Here is a 14,855-nt window from a genome sequence, read left to right as displayed (position 1 = left end):
TCAACAGGATTTCCGTTTTCCTCGAATTCAGTGAATGCAGGCTAACCATTGTATGGAATTAAGTGAACATTTGGGATGAAGTAACTCATAAGAAACATGTTCAAATGTTATAATTGATTTTAAATTTCGCTAGGAAAACTCTTAACATTATTATCTTCTCAGGAGTATGCTGTGATATAATGTTGTTCTGTAAACCATGGCGGTATAGCGAATTATTTCCGCAAAAACTATGTATATTGCCCAACTCTAGTTCAGGTAATGTTTGGAAGACAAACCAGAATTACATACTAAATTTAATGAATCCTGTATAAAATAATAATAACAACAAATTACTATACGAAACTAAATAATCTTACACAATCATTGCAACAACTGTCCAGCACACCAGCAATTTGAGTTACTGTGGATACCTTAATAATCGTCTGATCATTTTGGTCTGACGAAGTCTCAGAATGTCTATGGTTTTCACACAACTTATTTTATTTCTAGATAACTCATCCAGCCACAACTGTTTGAGATGGCATAACTGGAGAGGTCTAATGTGATTAGGAATTCAGCAGAAATACATTAGAATGAAACAGTCCACTCAAACGTTTGTAGCAAAGAAGAAAACCAGGTGGAAAACCCATAGTTTATTACCGAATTGCCTTAATAAGATACATATTAAACAAAGGATCAGTTCTGAGAGTAAATTATACATACACTCAGTTGAGATTTGTTACTTTTCACTAAAAACTACATCGACCAGATGAGAGAAGGAAAATTTACAAAGGTAGGTTTTAAAGGTTTTACCATACTATTTACGAACAGTGACGATGTATTGTTATAACAACAGAGTGTTGTTGTAATTATGCTTTGCGTGTGACCACATTACCGTAGAGATTATTACGAGAATTTTCATCCAGGTTAGACGAGTAGTGTTAGGTCAGACACTGACATTTATTCATACAGTCGTTACATGTAGCAATAGATATTTCAAACGCTCTCCTCATAGCTGTCCACTTGAGTCTTGCACTGTTCCACGATAAGGTGGCAGTACAATGAACATTTTGTTAATTTCCTGTTAGTTTTCTCCAGTACGTTACGTTTCTATTACAGGAAGTGACAGCAAGTGCATAGCATTCTTGACATTCAACAGTGATTTGTACAGTGCTGTTGTTGGTATATTTTATTGTCGGCCTGCACTTCCATTACAGATCACTTTTTACTGTTTAGTTGGGCTATGTTAGAACTGATGTTTGAGCACTTTCTACGCGAAATGGAAAATATATATGGCAGGCAGCAAAGCCTGGAAGTCCACATTCATCTCAGCAGAATATTTTTCTGTTGTATAAAGTTACCTTGTGTACAAAAGTCTCCAAACAACTGGCACAAAGTAACAATCTAGTCAAAGGTTGAGGTTGCTGTACAGTAGTTTTCTCCTGCTATTATTGCCTGAACACCCGTATCCCAGCACAGTTCTTATTTTATGACTAGATTTGTATGATTATTTCCCATTTCCAAATTTGAAGTAATCATTAATATGGACATCGTCTAATTATGTTGATAACAGTGATAAGGAAGAAATCCTACTTAAATGATAATACCGATACGTAAATTTATATCTAAAACTACTTTGGCACCCCATTATGCTTGCGAACTTACTAAAGGAATTAGTTTGAAAGCGACTGCAATGAGAATCGTCAATCATACATCTACGATAGTGCCATGTTATTTATTTGCAGAATGATTTCTGATGTTTTGAAAGACTGTAGATGGTTCAAAATATATCTTGTAAAGATGAGATTACATAATGTGTAATTTTTGTGTTTACATTTTCCTGGTCGTAGGTAGTCTCAAAATAATTATGAAATGTTTATTTTATAATTGTGTAACTCACATCATACCGACAAACCTTGTTTAGCTGTATTTTGATCGAAAGAAAAATATACTTTTCACAATTAGGATGTTAATTTCTTGCATTCTCCACTGCAGTCAAATAGATATGATTCCCTTGTTCAGGAATGATTTCCCATTATGACCTAATTTAGATTTGAATTGCCTCTTCCAATCAGCAGTGATAGGCCTGTTTTAGATTATAAGAAGGTCGCGTCAACAAATCTGATGCATGCTTCTCGTTCGAATAATAACGTGTGCTATATTCTTCGGCACGTATGCCCGGTCTCCCTAAAATGAAGTGCCCTGTAAGACACAGTGTTCTAGACTCAAAGGATGAACGACAGGAAGATGGCAACTAGTAGATAGCAGGAAGTACTGCCAGATCCCGGAGTAGAGCCGCCTGCCGGTGCTCGTGCCCGTCCTCCTCGTGCAGGAGCGACAGGCACCTGGTTTTCGGTGAAGGTGTTGTGCGTGCCCAGAGCAGGAGGACCAAGGGTAGGAAGCAGAGCTACTGAGCCCCCACGTTGAGGCACAGTGTTGGACAAGTCTTCATCAGTCTCTTGCTCGGCGGAACCGTATTGGTCAGGATAGTCTTCTTCATCGTAACGGGTGGGGAACACACGTCTTGTTGGCCCAGGAATTTCTGAAACATCGAAATTCTTCTTAATTTCCCATAGAGTACAGGTGTATGAAACAGAGCAATTAACATACAGTTCTAGTTTCTACTTGTGCGAGAGCAAAGTACATAAAATATGGAGCAAAGGTTTTCTAAATCTTTTTACATAAGATTCAGGCCTACCAGCAATTACAAGTAAGGATTAATTAGAGACGAAATTGATAGATCAAAGAAATTTGGATAGTGCAATACCTTTGAGAAAATATTTATCCTGTTCAAGAACATAATTTAGAAATACGTTATAGACAAGGGGATTAAAGTTTTGAATGCACTGAATTATTACTCTAATCAGTGACACTGCAACTATCCAGTATAACGTTATGTTTGATTTGAGTTAGATTATTACTAAAATGGCATTTCTTGTTGTATCTATTAAAATGTTCTTTATTTTTGCAACGTCAATATTAATATTGAATCTTCAAAATGTATTGCCTTTTGTAATTCGGGAGATGTTCCTGTAATAGACACATAAATAAAATGAAATAAAACGAAATAAAACTGAATAAACAAATGTATAAGTAAAGTAAAATAATGATAATAATAAAATAATCCTTAGTGATGGCTGTAAATAACGTGAATTATGTCAAGATACGTACATCGTGAATTGTAGAACATTGCCTCTATTAACACAATAACGCAAGTTATCTACTAAACGAAATTTTCCAACCTCGGTTTCAGTTGTTTGTTTATTTGTTTGTGAGGTTATCACATCAAATCTACCGGATAAATTGGCTAAAAGCGTCTATTTAAGTACAGCTGATACTAAAAAGGAAACTGGTATACAAACTGTTACAATATTGCTAAGTTTAGAGGAGAAATCTAACTATTATTGGGCATACTTCCACAATGACTAGTTTTTCAAACAAAAGCATAAGAAAACATTTGGAGGGGAAATATTGAATACTTCTTGTTTAATTTATTTCCTGGAAGTGTATATTTGTGAAACATCGCTATATCATAAAACAAACAGCGTACGGTATACTGAATTGGAAAAATGTCATGATAGCTTGAATTCCATTGACCTTATTTAAGCTTCTCTACCAATTGAAACATGTACAATTTACCATCGGAATTTGCTATGCTGTGACCATCAAACACTCAAAGTGGCAGTTGTAGACCTGCATAACCAATGGTTCTCGTTTGGCTAATACTTCGCAGGATGTTCCTGGGTGAAGAAGGGTACGAAATGCTAATTTATTTTAAAAAATGTTTTTGACTGACCAGAAATTATTTTCACACTCTCACCGTTAACAAATGAACACTGAAAATCACGAATTCCTACCAACCATGTCATATACAACGAAGTTAAATGATTCGGCATGATATAACGGCTTTCAGTGACATGGCTTTCATCTTTACAAATTGTGAAAATGAATATATTATGCAATATCTTGTTATCTACCCTTCTATTGCGACTTTAATTTCGATGGATGATAATCAGAGTGAAGAAAAATTACAAAATTGAAAAACGGCAAAATTAATGGAATGTATAGATTAGTAAAGAACAACGAAGTTAAATAATTCGGCAAGATATAATGGTGTATGGCCTCCGGAGAGGCCTAGTGCAGTTCTTTCTAGTTGACACCGTATTGGCGATCTGCGTGTCGCTGTGGATGGGGCCCTACGTTACGATAACCAATAAAAACAACCTAGAAGATAGTCATTAATGAAGAAAGGAAGATCACATCTGATGCAGAAGAGATGAAGGACGTGTGATAGGAAAATCATATGACTTGGATAACAGATATGTTCACAACAGTGTCTTGAAAAGGAGGAGGAATTCAATGAGGATAACAGAGGCCATAATATAACCAAGAAACATATTAAGAAAGCAATAACAGACCTAAGAGGTAACAAAGCGTTCGGATGTGATGAGATAGCGACAGAAGTACTATATATATATATTAGGAGAGAACGCGACAGGAAGTGTTTTAATCAACAAAATTCACGATGAAGAGGTGAAGCCTTATGATCCTTCGAGAATAATTATGATTCCCTTTCGGAAGAAATACAGTACTATTAGTTTGAAAGTGCATTTGAAACAAGAAGCTGAGAAGGAAAGGCAGAAAAATGTGTAGCAGAAACCCAATAATGGAAATGGACAATAGGATGTACGTATGCTTTATTGACTGGGAGAAATCGTTTGACAGAGTGAAGTAGAATATCCCCTTTAAAATTCTTAAGACCATTGGAGCAGATTGGAAAGACCGAAAGTTTATTACACAGTTCTATACGGAACAGTTCGTGACAGTGGGATTTCAATGCAGAAGATATGGGAGGGACCAAAATAGGAAGAAGTATATGACAAGGGTGCTATTTGTCATTTATCCTGTTTCATTATATGCAGGGCGTAACTGATATAAGGTAAGTGGGTTTAATAGGTGTTAGAAGAGATAATTCTGAGTAACTAATATGAAGGAATTGTCAGCTATCTTTAAATTTGAAATCTTATTAAGTACGTAAATATTTGTAGGATTTCAACAACTCTTGAGGAAGCAGTGGGAAACTAAGTCTCCTCTACCTAGAGGGTCTTGGGATGGGGCAAGGTCGGTGAGGGGAAACTGTAGCATAATCCAACCATGGCAAGGATAAGGAGAGGAGGTAGTCAGATGATAAGAGAATAGCGGTGCTCGTCTTGTAAAATCAAAGAAATTGCTACCGTTGTTGTTGTTATTACAACCTGGCATAAAGGATTGGGATATTCGGAACGGTAGTACTGTGTAACCTAGCTATTAAGTGTGGAAGTCATTAAGTATTTGATTGATTTCTTGATGTTTTAAATGAAAAATAATCTGGATAATTAGCCCCTGTGCGTAATAATGTTTGGAAACGTATTTTAATGCGTTGTCTGTCAAGTACTGTTCTACATACTGCACATGCCACATGGTCCTACCGAGATATGAACGCAGGGTTCAGTCGAGAATGGCTACTAATGCGGAGGGTTAAGGTATTAAATAAAAGAAGATATACTGTAGCTCCTCACTGTGCTGAGGATTAAGTGATTAAGTGAAGTAAAATAAAGATCCTCGCCGTGCTGAGGTTTAAGGGATGATATAAAAGAAAAGAGCGCTCTCCAACGTGGTGAAGGTAAGGAAAATGGTATAAATAAAATAAAGATCTCCACTGTGCTAAGGTATAAACGACGGAAGAAAATTGTTCGATGCGAACCGATGACGAACTCTTAAGCAAGGTCTTGATTTTCAAGAGGTGTACAATGCGACCAACCCCAACACCAAAGCATGCTTTGGAACGACGAAGCCAACTTTTTCGCACACGTTTACACGTGCGTGTCCGGCTCCATGGCTAAATGGCTAGCGTGCTCGCCTTTGGTCACAGGGGTCCCGGGTTCGATTCCCGGTAGGGTCGGGAATTTTAACCATAATTGGTTAATTTTGCTGGCAAGGGGTTGGATGTATGTGTCGCCTTCATCATCATTTCATCTCATCACGACGCGCAGGTCGCCTACGGGTGTTAAATTAAAAAGACCTGCATCTGGCGAGCCGAACTTGTCCTCAGACACTCCCGGCACTCAAAGCCATACGCCATTTCTTTTTACACGCCCGTGCGTCATTTCTTAGTTGCGATACAGCATCAAATACACATCTTTGGAGCGCGTCACACCTGCAAACTAGTCCTTCACATGGACCTCGAGTTAAAAAGACCTAAAGCATTTAAATCAGGGCTTCAAAATGGTCATTGCATAGGACCATTTCGACCTAATAAGTGCTCTGGAAATGTGTTGTCTAAAAACATGCACCCGGTTCGCGAAATTTCTGTGGGCGTGCCATCATTTAAGAACCACACATCTCTACGTATTTTCAACGGCATATTATCTATAGCTTCTGGTAACAAATCCGTGAAAAATTAGAAATAATGATCTCCTGTAAAACGGGGTGGGAGACCTATAAATATGTCCCCTACTATTTGTATCCGTACGTTTAAAGAGAACCGCTCTTGAAAGTGTTTCTGGACAATATGGTGGAGTTTTATACATTGCAGATGTGAGTGTTATGGAAATTTAGTATTCCGTTTCGTGTGAAACAATATTTGTCAGCGGCAACATAATAGTTCCGGTAAAGAAATCCGGGAGTTGCGGTTTCTTATTCAAAAACTACTGACAGAATCGCTCCTTGCGGGAGAAATCTGATTCTCGTAAGTGCTGAGCACTTAATGGATACAGAAGTTGTTCCCTGGGTACCTGTATGTTCCACCTGTCTCCGGAGAGATAGATGTTTATGACGTACCGACACCGGTGCGCCCATCATGGCTCCTCTGTCGGTCTGTAATGAGTGTGTGATTGTTGTGTGTGTGTGTTTTATTAGTGTAATTTTGACCAGTTTGGGTAGTTTTTTATCATTATAATTGTGTTTTATCTGTATGTGTGTATTTACATGTGTGTTTGTGTACGTTAATGTGTGTAGCCAGGGAGAAGCTTCGGTTGTTGGCTGGCACAGTAATTTACGTGGTTGTCGGTGTGCGGTAGTCGTGGGTGGTCACCCACCTATGTACTGACCACGCCCGTTTTCATTCAGAAGTTTGCAGTGGGACTGCACCAACATCGTAATGCAGTGCATGTCACCTTAATGAACGGAGCGTTAACTTTAGCATAAGTGTGCGGATATTAATTTTGAATAAATACCGCATCGTTAATGGGCAGCGTTTACGTGAATGCACTCCCGCCTCGGTTTCCGGTTTCTGGTGTTTCGGGTTTGAGGTGGATCAAGCCTTAGGTTATAAGGCAGCGTTTAGTAATTTTGGAAGTGAGAAGGGGGATAATGTGAAATCTTGGTGTGTAGTTTCTTGGCTACACCGTTTCGGCTACTCGATCCACCGAGGTGGCCCTGTAGTAGGAGAAAGGGTAAGAACTTGATTGATTTACGATGTTTCGTTGAAGGCGAAGTTCTTTTGGGTCGGGAGTGGAAGGGCATGGCGTCACGTGAAAGGGGGCGGGGGGGCACCGCAGACGCGATCAACCCCGCCACACGTTTCGGAATCGCCACGCATCGGCCGAACACCATGGGCAGGGAGTCTCACACCCCAGTGCAGACCACCCCGCATCTGCGGAGAATGACGATTTCACGGCCCGTGCGGGCCCACGAGAGCCGTGAGGGGGGAAGATCTTGGGTTCAGTTTACCAGCGTTGACCTGGGAAGGAGGATCCACGTTACAGATAAAAATGAAAGATGGGTACCTGGGATGACAACATGGGTACCGGGCATTTCCCCATGTAGCCTAGGATATGATGGGGGATGCTTTTGAAACACTAGAAGAGTCAAACGCACTTGGCAGACCGGCCAAAGTGGCAATCCGTTCCCTGAGTCGTTACAGGGCTAGTATTCTTAAGTAGTTAACGCCACTGACAAGTCCCGAACACAGGACACCGGGCCAGGCCGGGCCGCCGTGACATATTGCTATTCCAGCGTTCGTGGGACTGGAATTCGATGTTGACAGCGTGCCAGATGAGTTAGTTGACATTGAGCCTGGACTTCGGTTCTCTGCGCTGCTGGTACTAGCTTGGCGGGATGTGGTAGCAACATAGAGATTTGGTTTAGGCCCGGCGACGACTTGTCTTGGCTGCTGACAGGCTCTGGTCGCTGGTTGGTCGCTTGGTCGGTTGGTGGGCTGCTATTAGTTGGTTGGCTTGGCGGGCCAGCTCGGGGCTGCTGGCTCGGCTGAGGTGGCTGCTTGAGCTGATGGGCACCCGCACTTGGCGGGCATCTTGTCGTGAGTCTTGGCATGGAGCTAGCTCTCATGGCTGCTAACTCGCCAGATGTGTCTACGAGGGCCCGAAGGTTCTCTGTGGTGCCCTCTTCCTTCTCCATTCGTGTTGTTCCTCCACCCATCGCTGAGCGAATGCGGACTGCGAGTGCGCGAACTTGTTACGTAAATAGTCGATGTAGATAGCATGCCAGTCGAGTTAGCTGACATTGAGCTTGGACTTCGGTTCTCTGCGCTGCTGGTACTGGCTTGGCGGGCCAGCTTGGGACTGCTGGCTCGGCTGAGGTGGCTGCAAGAGCTGATGGGCTCCTGCAACTTGGCGGACATCTTGCCTTGAGTCTTGGCGGGGAGCTAGCTCTCATGGCTGCTAACTCGCCCGATGTGCACACGAGGGCCCGAAGGCTCTCGGTGGTCCGCTCTTCCTTCTACATGCGTGTTGTTCCTCCACCCATCGCTGAGCGAATGGGGACTGCGAGTGCACGAAATTGTTACCTAAATGGTCGATATAGAATATAGTTAGACATACCGACCGCATGGGCAAATCCTCTAGTGCTCCTCCCCGGGTCATTTGCATCCATGTCTAAAATGTCTTCGTCCGCCGTCAATACATCATGTTACCGTAAATGACCCCTTCTATCAAAAGTAAGCTGTAACTTTGTATCTCTGAAGAACAGCGGCAAAAACACGATTATTTGGGCGTCATTGGTTGGAAAAATCGTTCCCGGTACATTCATCCCGTCCTTGTTCTATTACATCTTGCCTCACCATGAATTAAAATCGTATCACACATTTTATGATTTGACAACACCATATCGCCTGTACTCGGAGCTCGTACCAGTCTACCGATTATAGTGCAATGACCTTGATAAATACTGACCTAGAACATTGCACTGTCTTGGAGGAGAGGGTGATCTGGGCGACCTGGGAAAATCACAACGGTGTTAACGTTCTGTCCTGTTCTATTTAGCAAAAGGCAGCCTCGAGTGCCTATTGACTTCTTAAAACATTGACCGATGATTTGTGATTTATTTTCTCCTACACTAACTAAGAGAGGAGTAAAACTTTTGAAGATGTCTGTTTAGAATACCATCTTCCATCACCTGTTCAAAATGACATACCTCACTTCAATTACTCGTTATATGCAAAACGTTCCTAGAAGAGGATTTGGAAGGCATCGGTGGGATAGAATTTGGCCATCAAGTAGACAGACGATCAAGCACTGAAAGCGGAAAGTGAAGAAGAATTACAACAAATGATTTTCAGGTTAAAGTAAATTGATGAGCTGTATGAAATGAAGATACATCACTAAGTCAAAAGTGATGACAATCTCGAACCACTGCACTGCGGAGTTAGAAGGAAGAACTTGGAGCAAATAAGTTATTTTGGTGTATTTGAGAAGTATTGTGACACGCAATGTAAACTGTACATAAGAGATGAACAGCAGGATAATACGAGGTGAAATAGGTTATGGAAAATATGAAGCATTTCTAACGGCAAGAACTAAATTTTTCAGGCTACAAAGGAGAGGTACTAAACGATTTGTGCGGAATGTCATCCTATACTGTACAGAATCGTGAACGGTGAGAAATAAAGAAGAGAACTATCCAGAAAATATTGAACAGTTACTATAGTAAGGGATGGAGAGAAGAGAATAGGCAGATAAGACAAGGAATGAGGAAGTTATCAAGAGGGTTAATGAAGAAAGGAGTATTGAAGGCAATGACAAAAAGATAAGGTGGTTGCATAGGACACATACTGAGAAGAGAATGCATAAATATAAAAGGTAATGAAGGAAGAAAGAAAAATGGAAAGAGTGGTTGATGGCGAAGAAGAATTGGAATGATAACATTTGAGGAAGGGCCGACAGTATGTCCAGTTGAAAGGGGACACTAAAGATAGAAGCACTTGGAGGGTACATTTCTATCTATATAGATACGAACAGAAACACTAATAGTAATAATAGTAATAATAATAATAATAATAATTAGGGGTTCATATACTAGTAGAATAATATCTTATATCACACACACCAATTAATAAGACCACCCTTTTGAAGCCAGAGAGTACACCACACTAATATTCTGGATGAAATAATTTACCACTGAAAAGACACATCATCGTCGATGTGACTGCTGCTGTTCCCGAAACCTGCGGTACCTCGGCGCATTGTTACAACCACCTAGATTTGTGATCAGGTTGATGGAATTTTTCCTTTCTTAACTTTTTATATTTTTCCATTTGCTAGATTATTTTTAAACTGACACCAATGTCTGATGCATGAAGGTTCTTCATGCTGTTTTTCCTTGTCAAAATAAGTGATTTCGAGGACTATCGAATGATGACGATTTTCTTTGGAGAAAGGTCGTTCTTTTAAGTAGATTTCCGGGGACGGTATGCCAAAAGTCTCCATGAGGATACACTCATCAGCAGTTGAACAGGATTGAAGTTCTGGCCATTAAAAGGGTAATTATTAATAGAGACTGAATAACACTTCCTTGAGTATTCCTCCTATCATAATGTGTACCTCTGTGGGTTAGATATGAATGACATGAACATTTTAAGAAATTTCACCACAATAACTTGTATTGTTAACTAGAATATGAATATGATTCACACACTGATGCTCAAAAATTGTTCGAAAGTTCAGAGTGCATCAAAAATCAATACTCAAGCTTCTAGGGATGCTATAGGAGATAATGTTTGAGGATAAAAATATTTCGTGTCAGTTTAATATTTAATTGTAATATTTTACAAACTGTTCGAGAGTGCACTCCCTGCTTCAATGTAGGCTCTGCAATGACATGCCATTGTCTGTCGTATACATTCTAAGACTCCAGGCAGGTTCTGTAGAGTTCGTAGTTGTAAGCACACGAGCAACGAGCTTTTCCTTGTATTCAACTGGAGATTCACGCACTCTCTCGCGCTGTTCTACACGAATGAAAACGTACCGCGTGTTATTACCGCAAAAATAATGCATGACATATTTAGAAGAATATGTAATATGGATGGTTTTGAAGAATGAGATTCATAATTTATTTACACCGTTATACTGTAGTACAGCTTCTGATTTTGTCTGTCAGTACTTCGTTCCAGACCCATGCTTATTAGCCAACAAACGTTCCTTTTGGTTTCTTTAGTCTCTTGTATCTAGTGTGTTCATTCTTGATGCACCCTGTATATACGATTTTCTTACGTCTGAAAACAATGGAATGACCTGGTTCCCGAATAAAATTCTTACTGTGAGAATATTATCTAAATTTTTCCTGGACAGTTCAACAAAGAGAAAATTGACACATTGCAATGAAAACCCTCTAATAACAATGTTATATCGGGCGGTTCTATTTATAAAAAGGCCTGGTATTTCTAGGAATAATCTGAGGGAATACGGCCGGAGGTAGCAAAGCTGATGAACCTACCCAGGCAGGATTTGATTTAGACTGGAAATGACATATGGATTAATACGTTCCAGTCTATCGATACAAATTAACAGTCATACTTGATCAGTGTCCTGAAAATGAACAGGTGCTCAAAGAGAATATACTTGCTAAAGCATTTGCTTTGATGCTTTAACATAGAAATTAATATCACATGAATGTTAATTCCTGCATCAAAACACTTACTATTCTGTACTAAATTCAGCCATTCGTAAATTGGTATTTAATGCGATTTAGCGTCCACAGCTTGTCGACCCTGTTAAATGCCTTTCTCGTCTACAACGGTCCACGTACATTTAGTTCTAATGAAAATGTTACATTGTTTGAATCTTTTATTATCTAAATTCTATATCTGAAAACAATTTATCATACATACTGCTACATGGGTGAGGGTGTCAATTTTCGCTTGATCATATGATTCGGAAGCTGCACAAATCGGAGATCTGAAGTTCTAATTTCGATACTAACAATGGCTCTTCTGAGAAACATTTACTGTGGCTCTCCCCATTTTTATAAAAAATTCAGAAAAGATTATGTAATTTCATGTCTCATTAAGCAGTTACATCACTCTCAGTATCAGATCAGAGTACTATTCAGTACCAATTAGAAAATTTTAACTTATCTCCGAAAGTATAAAATCAATAGTAATATTATTATTTTTACCATTGATGATTTCACGGCCCGTAATTCACGACGAAGACCGTCGAGATTTTCTTCTGAAGACGCACAGCAACGTACTCTGTGAAATCTAAAGAATTTCAACCTATTGTCTTGACACGGCATAAGCCCAAAAACGCTATATGGTGATTATTATTCTGACTCAAACAAACATATTGGTTTATACACTGACTGACAGAGCAAAACAACACCAAGAAGGAGTGGTTCAAAAGGGATGAAAGTTGGGGAAAAAACAGAGACGGCACGGACGAATAATTGATGTTTATTTCAAACCGATATGCAGGTTACACAATGCGCACGGCATCGACTCAGTAGGATGTAGGACCACCGCGAGCGGCGATGCACGCAGAAACACGTCGAGGTACAGAGTCAATAAGAGTGCGGATGGTGTCCTGAGGGATGGTTCTCCATTCTCTGTCAACCATTTGCCACAGTTGGTCGTCCGTATGAGGCTGGGGCAGAGTTTGCAAACGGCGTCCAATGAGATCCCACACGTGTTCGATTGGTGAGAGATCCGGAGAGTACGCTGGCCACGGAAGCATCTGTACACCTCGTAGAGCCTGTTAGGAGATGCGAGCAGTGTGTGGGCGGGCATTATCCTGCTGAAACAGAGCATTGGGCAGCCCCTGAAGGTACGGGAGTGCCACCGGCCACAGCACATGCTGCACGTAGCGGTGGGCACTTAACGTGCCTTGAATACGCACTAGAGGTGATGTGGAATCATACGCAATAGCGCCCCAAACCATGATGCCGCATTGTCTAGCGGTAGGGCGCTCCACAGTTACTGCCGGATTTGACCTTTCTCCACGCCGACGCCACACTCGTCTGCGGTGACTATCACTGACAGAACAGAAGCGTGACTCATCGGAGAACACGACGTTCCGCCATTCCCTCATCCAAGTCGATCTAGCCCGGCACCATGCCAGGCGTGCACGTCTATGCTGTGGAGTCAATGGTAGTCTTCTGAGCGGACGCCGGGAGTGCAGGCCTCCTTCAACCAATCGACGGGAAATTGTTCTGGTCGATATTGGAACAGCCAGGGTGTCTTGAACATGCTGAAGAATGGCGGTTGACGTGGCGTGCGGGGCTGCCACCGCTTGGCGGCGGATGCGGCGATCCTCGCGTGCTGACGTCACTCGGGCTGCGCCTGGACCCCTCGCACGTGCCACATGTCCCTGCGCCAACCATCTTCGCCACAGGCACTGCACCGTGGACACATCCCTATGGGTATCGGCTGCGATTTGACGAAGCGACCAACCTGCCCTTCTCAGCCCGATCACCATACCCCTCGTAAAGTCGTCTGTCTGCTGGAAATGCCTCCGTTGATGGCGGCCTGGCATTCTTAGCTATACACGTGTCCTGTGGCACACGACAACACGTTCTACAATGACTGTCGGCTGAGAAATCACGGTACGAAGTGGGCCATTCGCCAACGCCGTGTCCCATTTATCGTTCGCTACGTGCGCAGCACAGCGGCGCATTTCACATCATGAGCATACCTCAGTGACGTCAGTCTACCCCGCAATTGGCATAAAGTTCTGACCACTCCTTCTTGGTGTTGCATTTGCTCTGTCAGTCAGTGTACTTTTATAGAAATTTTAAAATTCTCAATTTTAATAAAAAAGAAGTTTCTCTGATAGTGTTTGTTGATATGTGAACTTAATTATAATGTACTATGTAGCGTTATTTTTGATGGGCATAATTCCAAAAATTAATGTACGTATACCATGCCTTTGCTGGCAAGATGTAGTGTTTACAGTGCACTATGTCTTCTGGTATGGGCTATATCAAATGTTTTACTTTCATTGACCTGTCTCAGTCTCATCCTTGGCTTTGACAATATGAAAGTGACTGAGGTATGAGTGATGCTAGTAATACCATTCCTTATGCAGCCAGTCCCTGTTATGTATGTTGTGAAAATATTGCTCATAGGGGCTGTTGGTGCTGTATTTCAGAGGGCTTGGCAGACTGATATGTAATAGCAATGGCTGGCTCAGTGAGGAAAGCAACGGGAAACTACATCACTCCTCATTTCCCTAGTACGCCTCTTCAGCGACGCCTAGGCTATTTATGACAGCTGTTGGCGGAGCTGCAGAGGATCAAACCAGCCTTCGGGCTGTACCCAAGATACATATGTACATATACCTCAAACAGTTAATATGGAAAGGAAACAGGATCTATTGTCGCTGAACTACATTTTACAGAATAACTGACAAACAAGTTCTGAATCGGAATTATTTTTTGTCGAAATTCATTATTTCATTCTCTAATCAATACACCAGGCTTGATTTTCTTCGTGGATTTCAGAATACCGTATCTTTGCCAAATCATAATATATATGAATCATGTTTTGCGTATAAAAGTATGAGATTTTACTTCAATAAAATTTGAAACCCAATTTCAAAATTTTGCTAATCGTTGTTGTATTATGCACATGACACAGATTATTTGTACACATGGTCCTCTAATCT

General features: G+C 41.1%; 1 protein-coding gene across 1 annotated transcript in view; it reads right to left on the bottom strand.

Moving 5' to 3' along the window:
- Positions 1 to 2,204: 2,204 nt before the first annotated feature.
- LOC136864518 (lachesin-like) overlaps positions 2,205 to 14,855 on the bottom strand; it is an 853,163-nt gene continuing 840,512 nt past the window's right edge. Inside the window, exon 8 of the mRNA XM_068226232.1 lies at positions 2,205 to 2,521. Coding sequence (XP_068082333.1) covers positions 2,205 to 2,521 — 317 coding nt within the window. The remainder of the gene's footprint in view (positions 2,522 to 14,855) is intronic.

Source organism: Anabrus simplex, chromosome 1, assembly GCF_040414725.1.
Source record: "Anabrus simplex isolate iqAnaSimp1 chromosome 1, ASM4041472v1, whole genome shotgun sequence".
NCBI classification, from domain to species: domain Eukaryota; kingdom Metazoa; phylum Arthropoda; class Insecta; order Orthoptera; family Tettigoniidae; genus Anabrus; species Anabrus simplex.
This window is presented reverse-complemented; position numbering and strand designations above follow the sequence as displayed.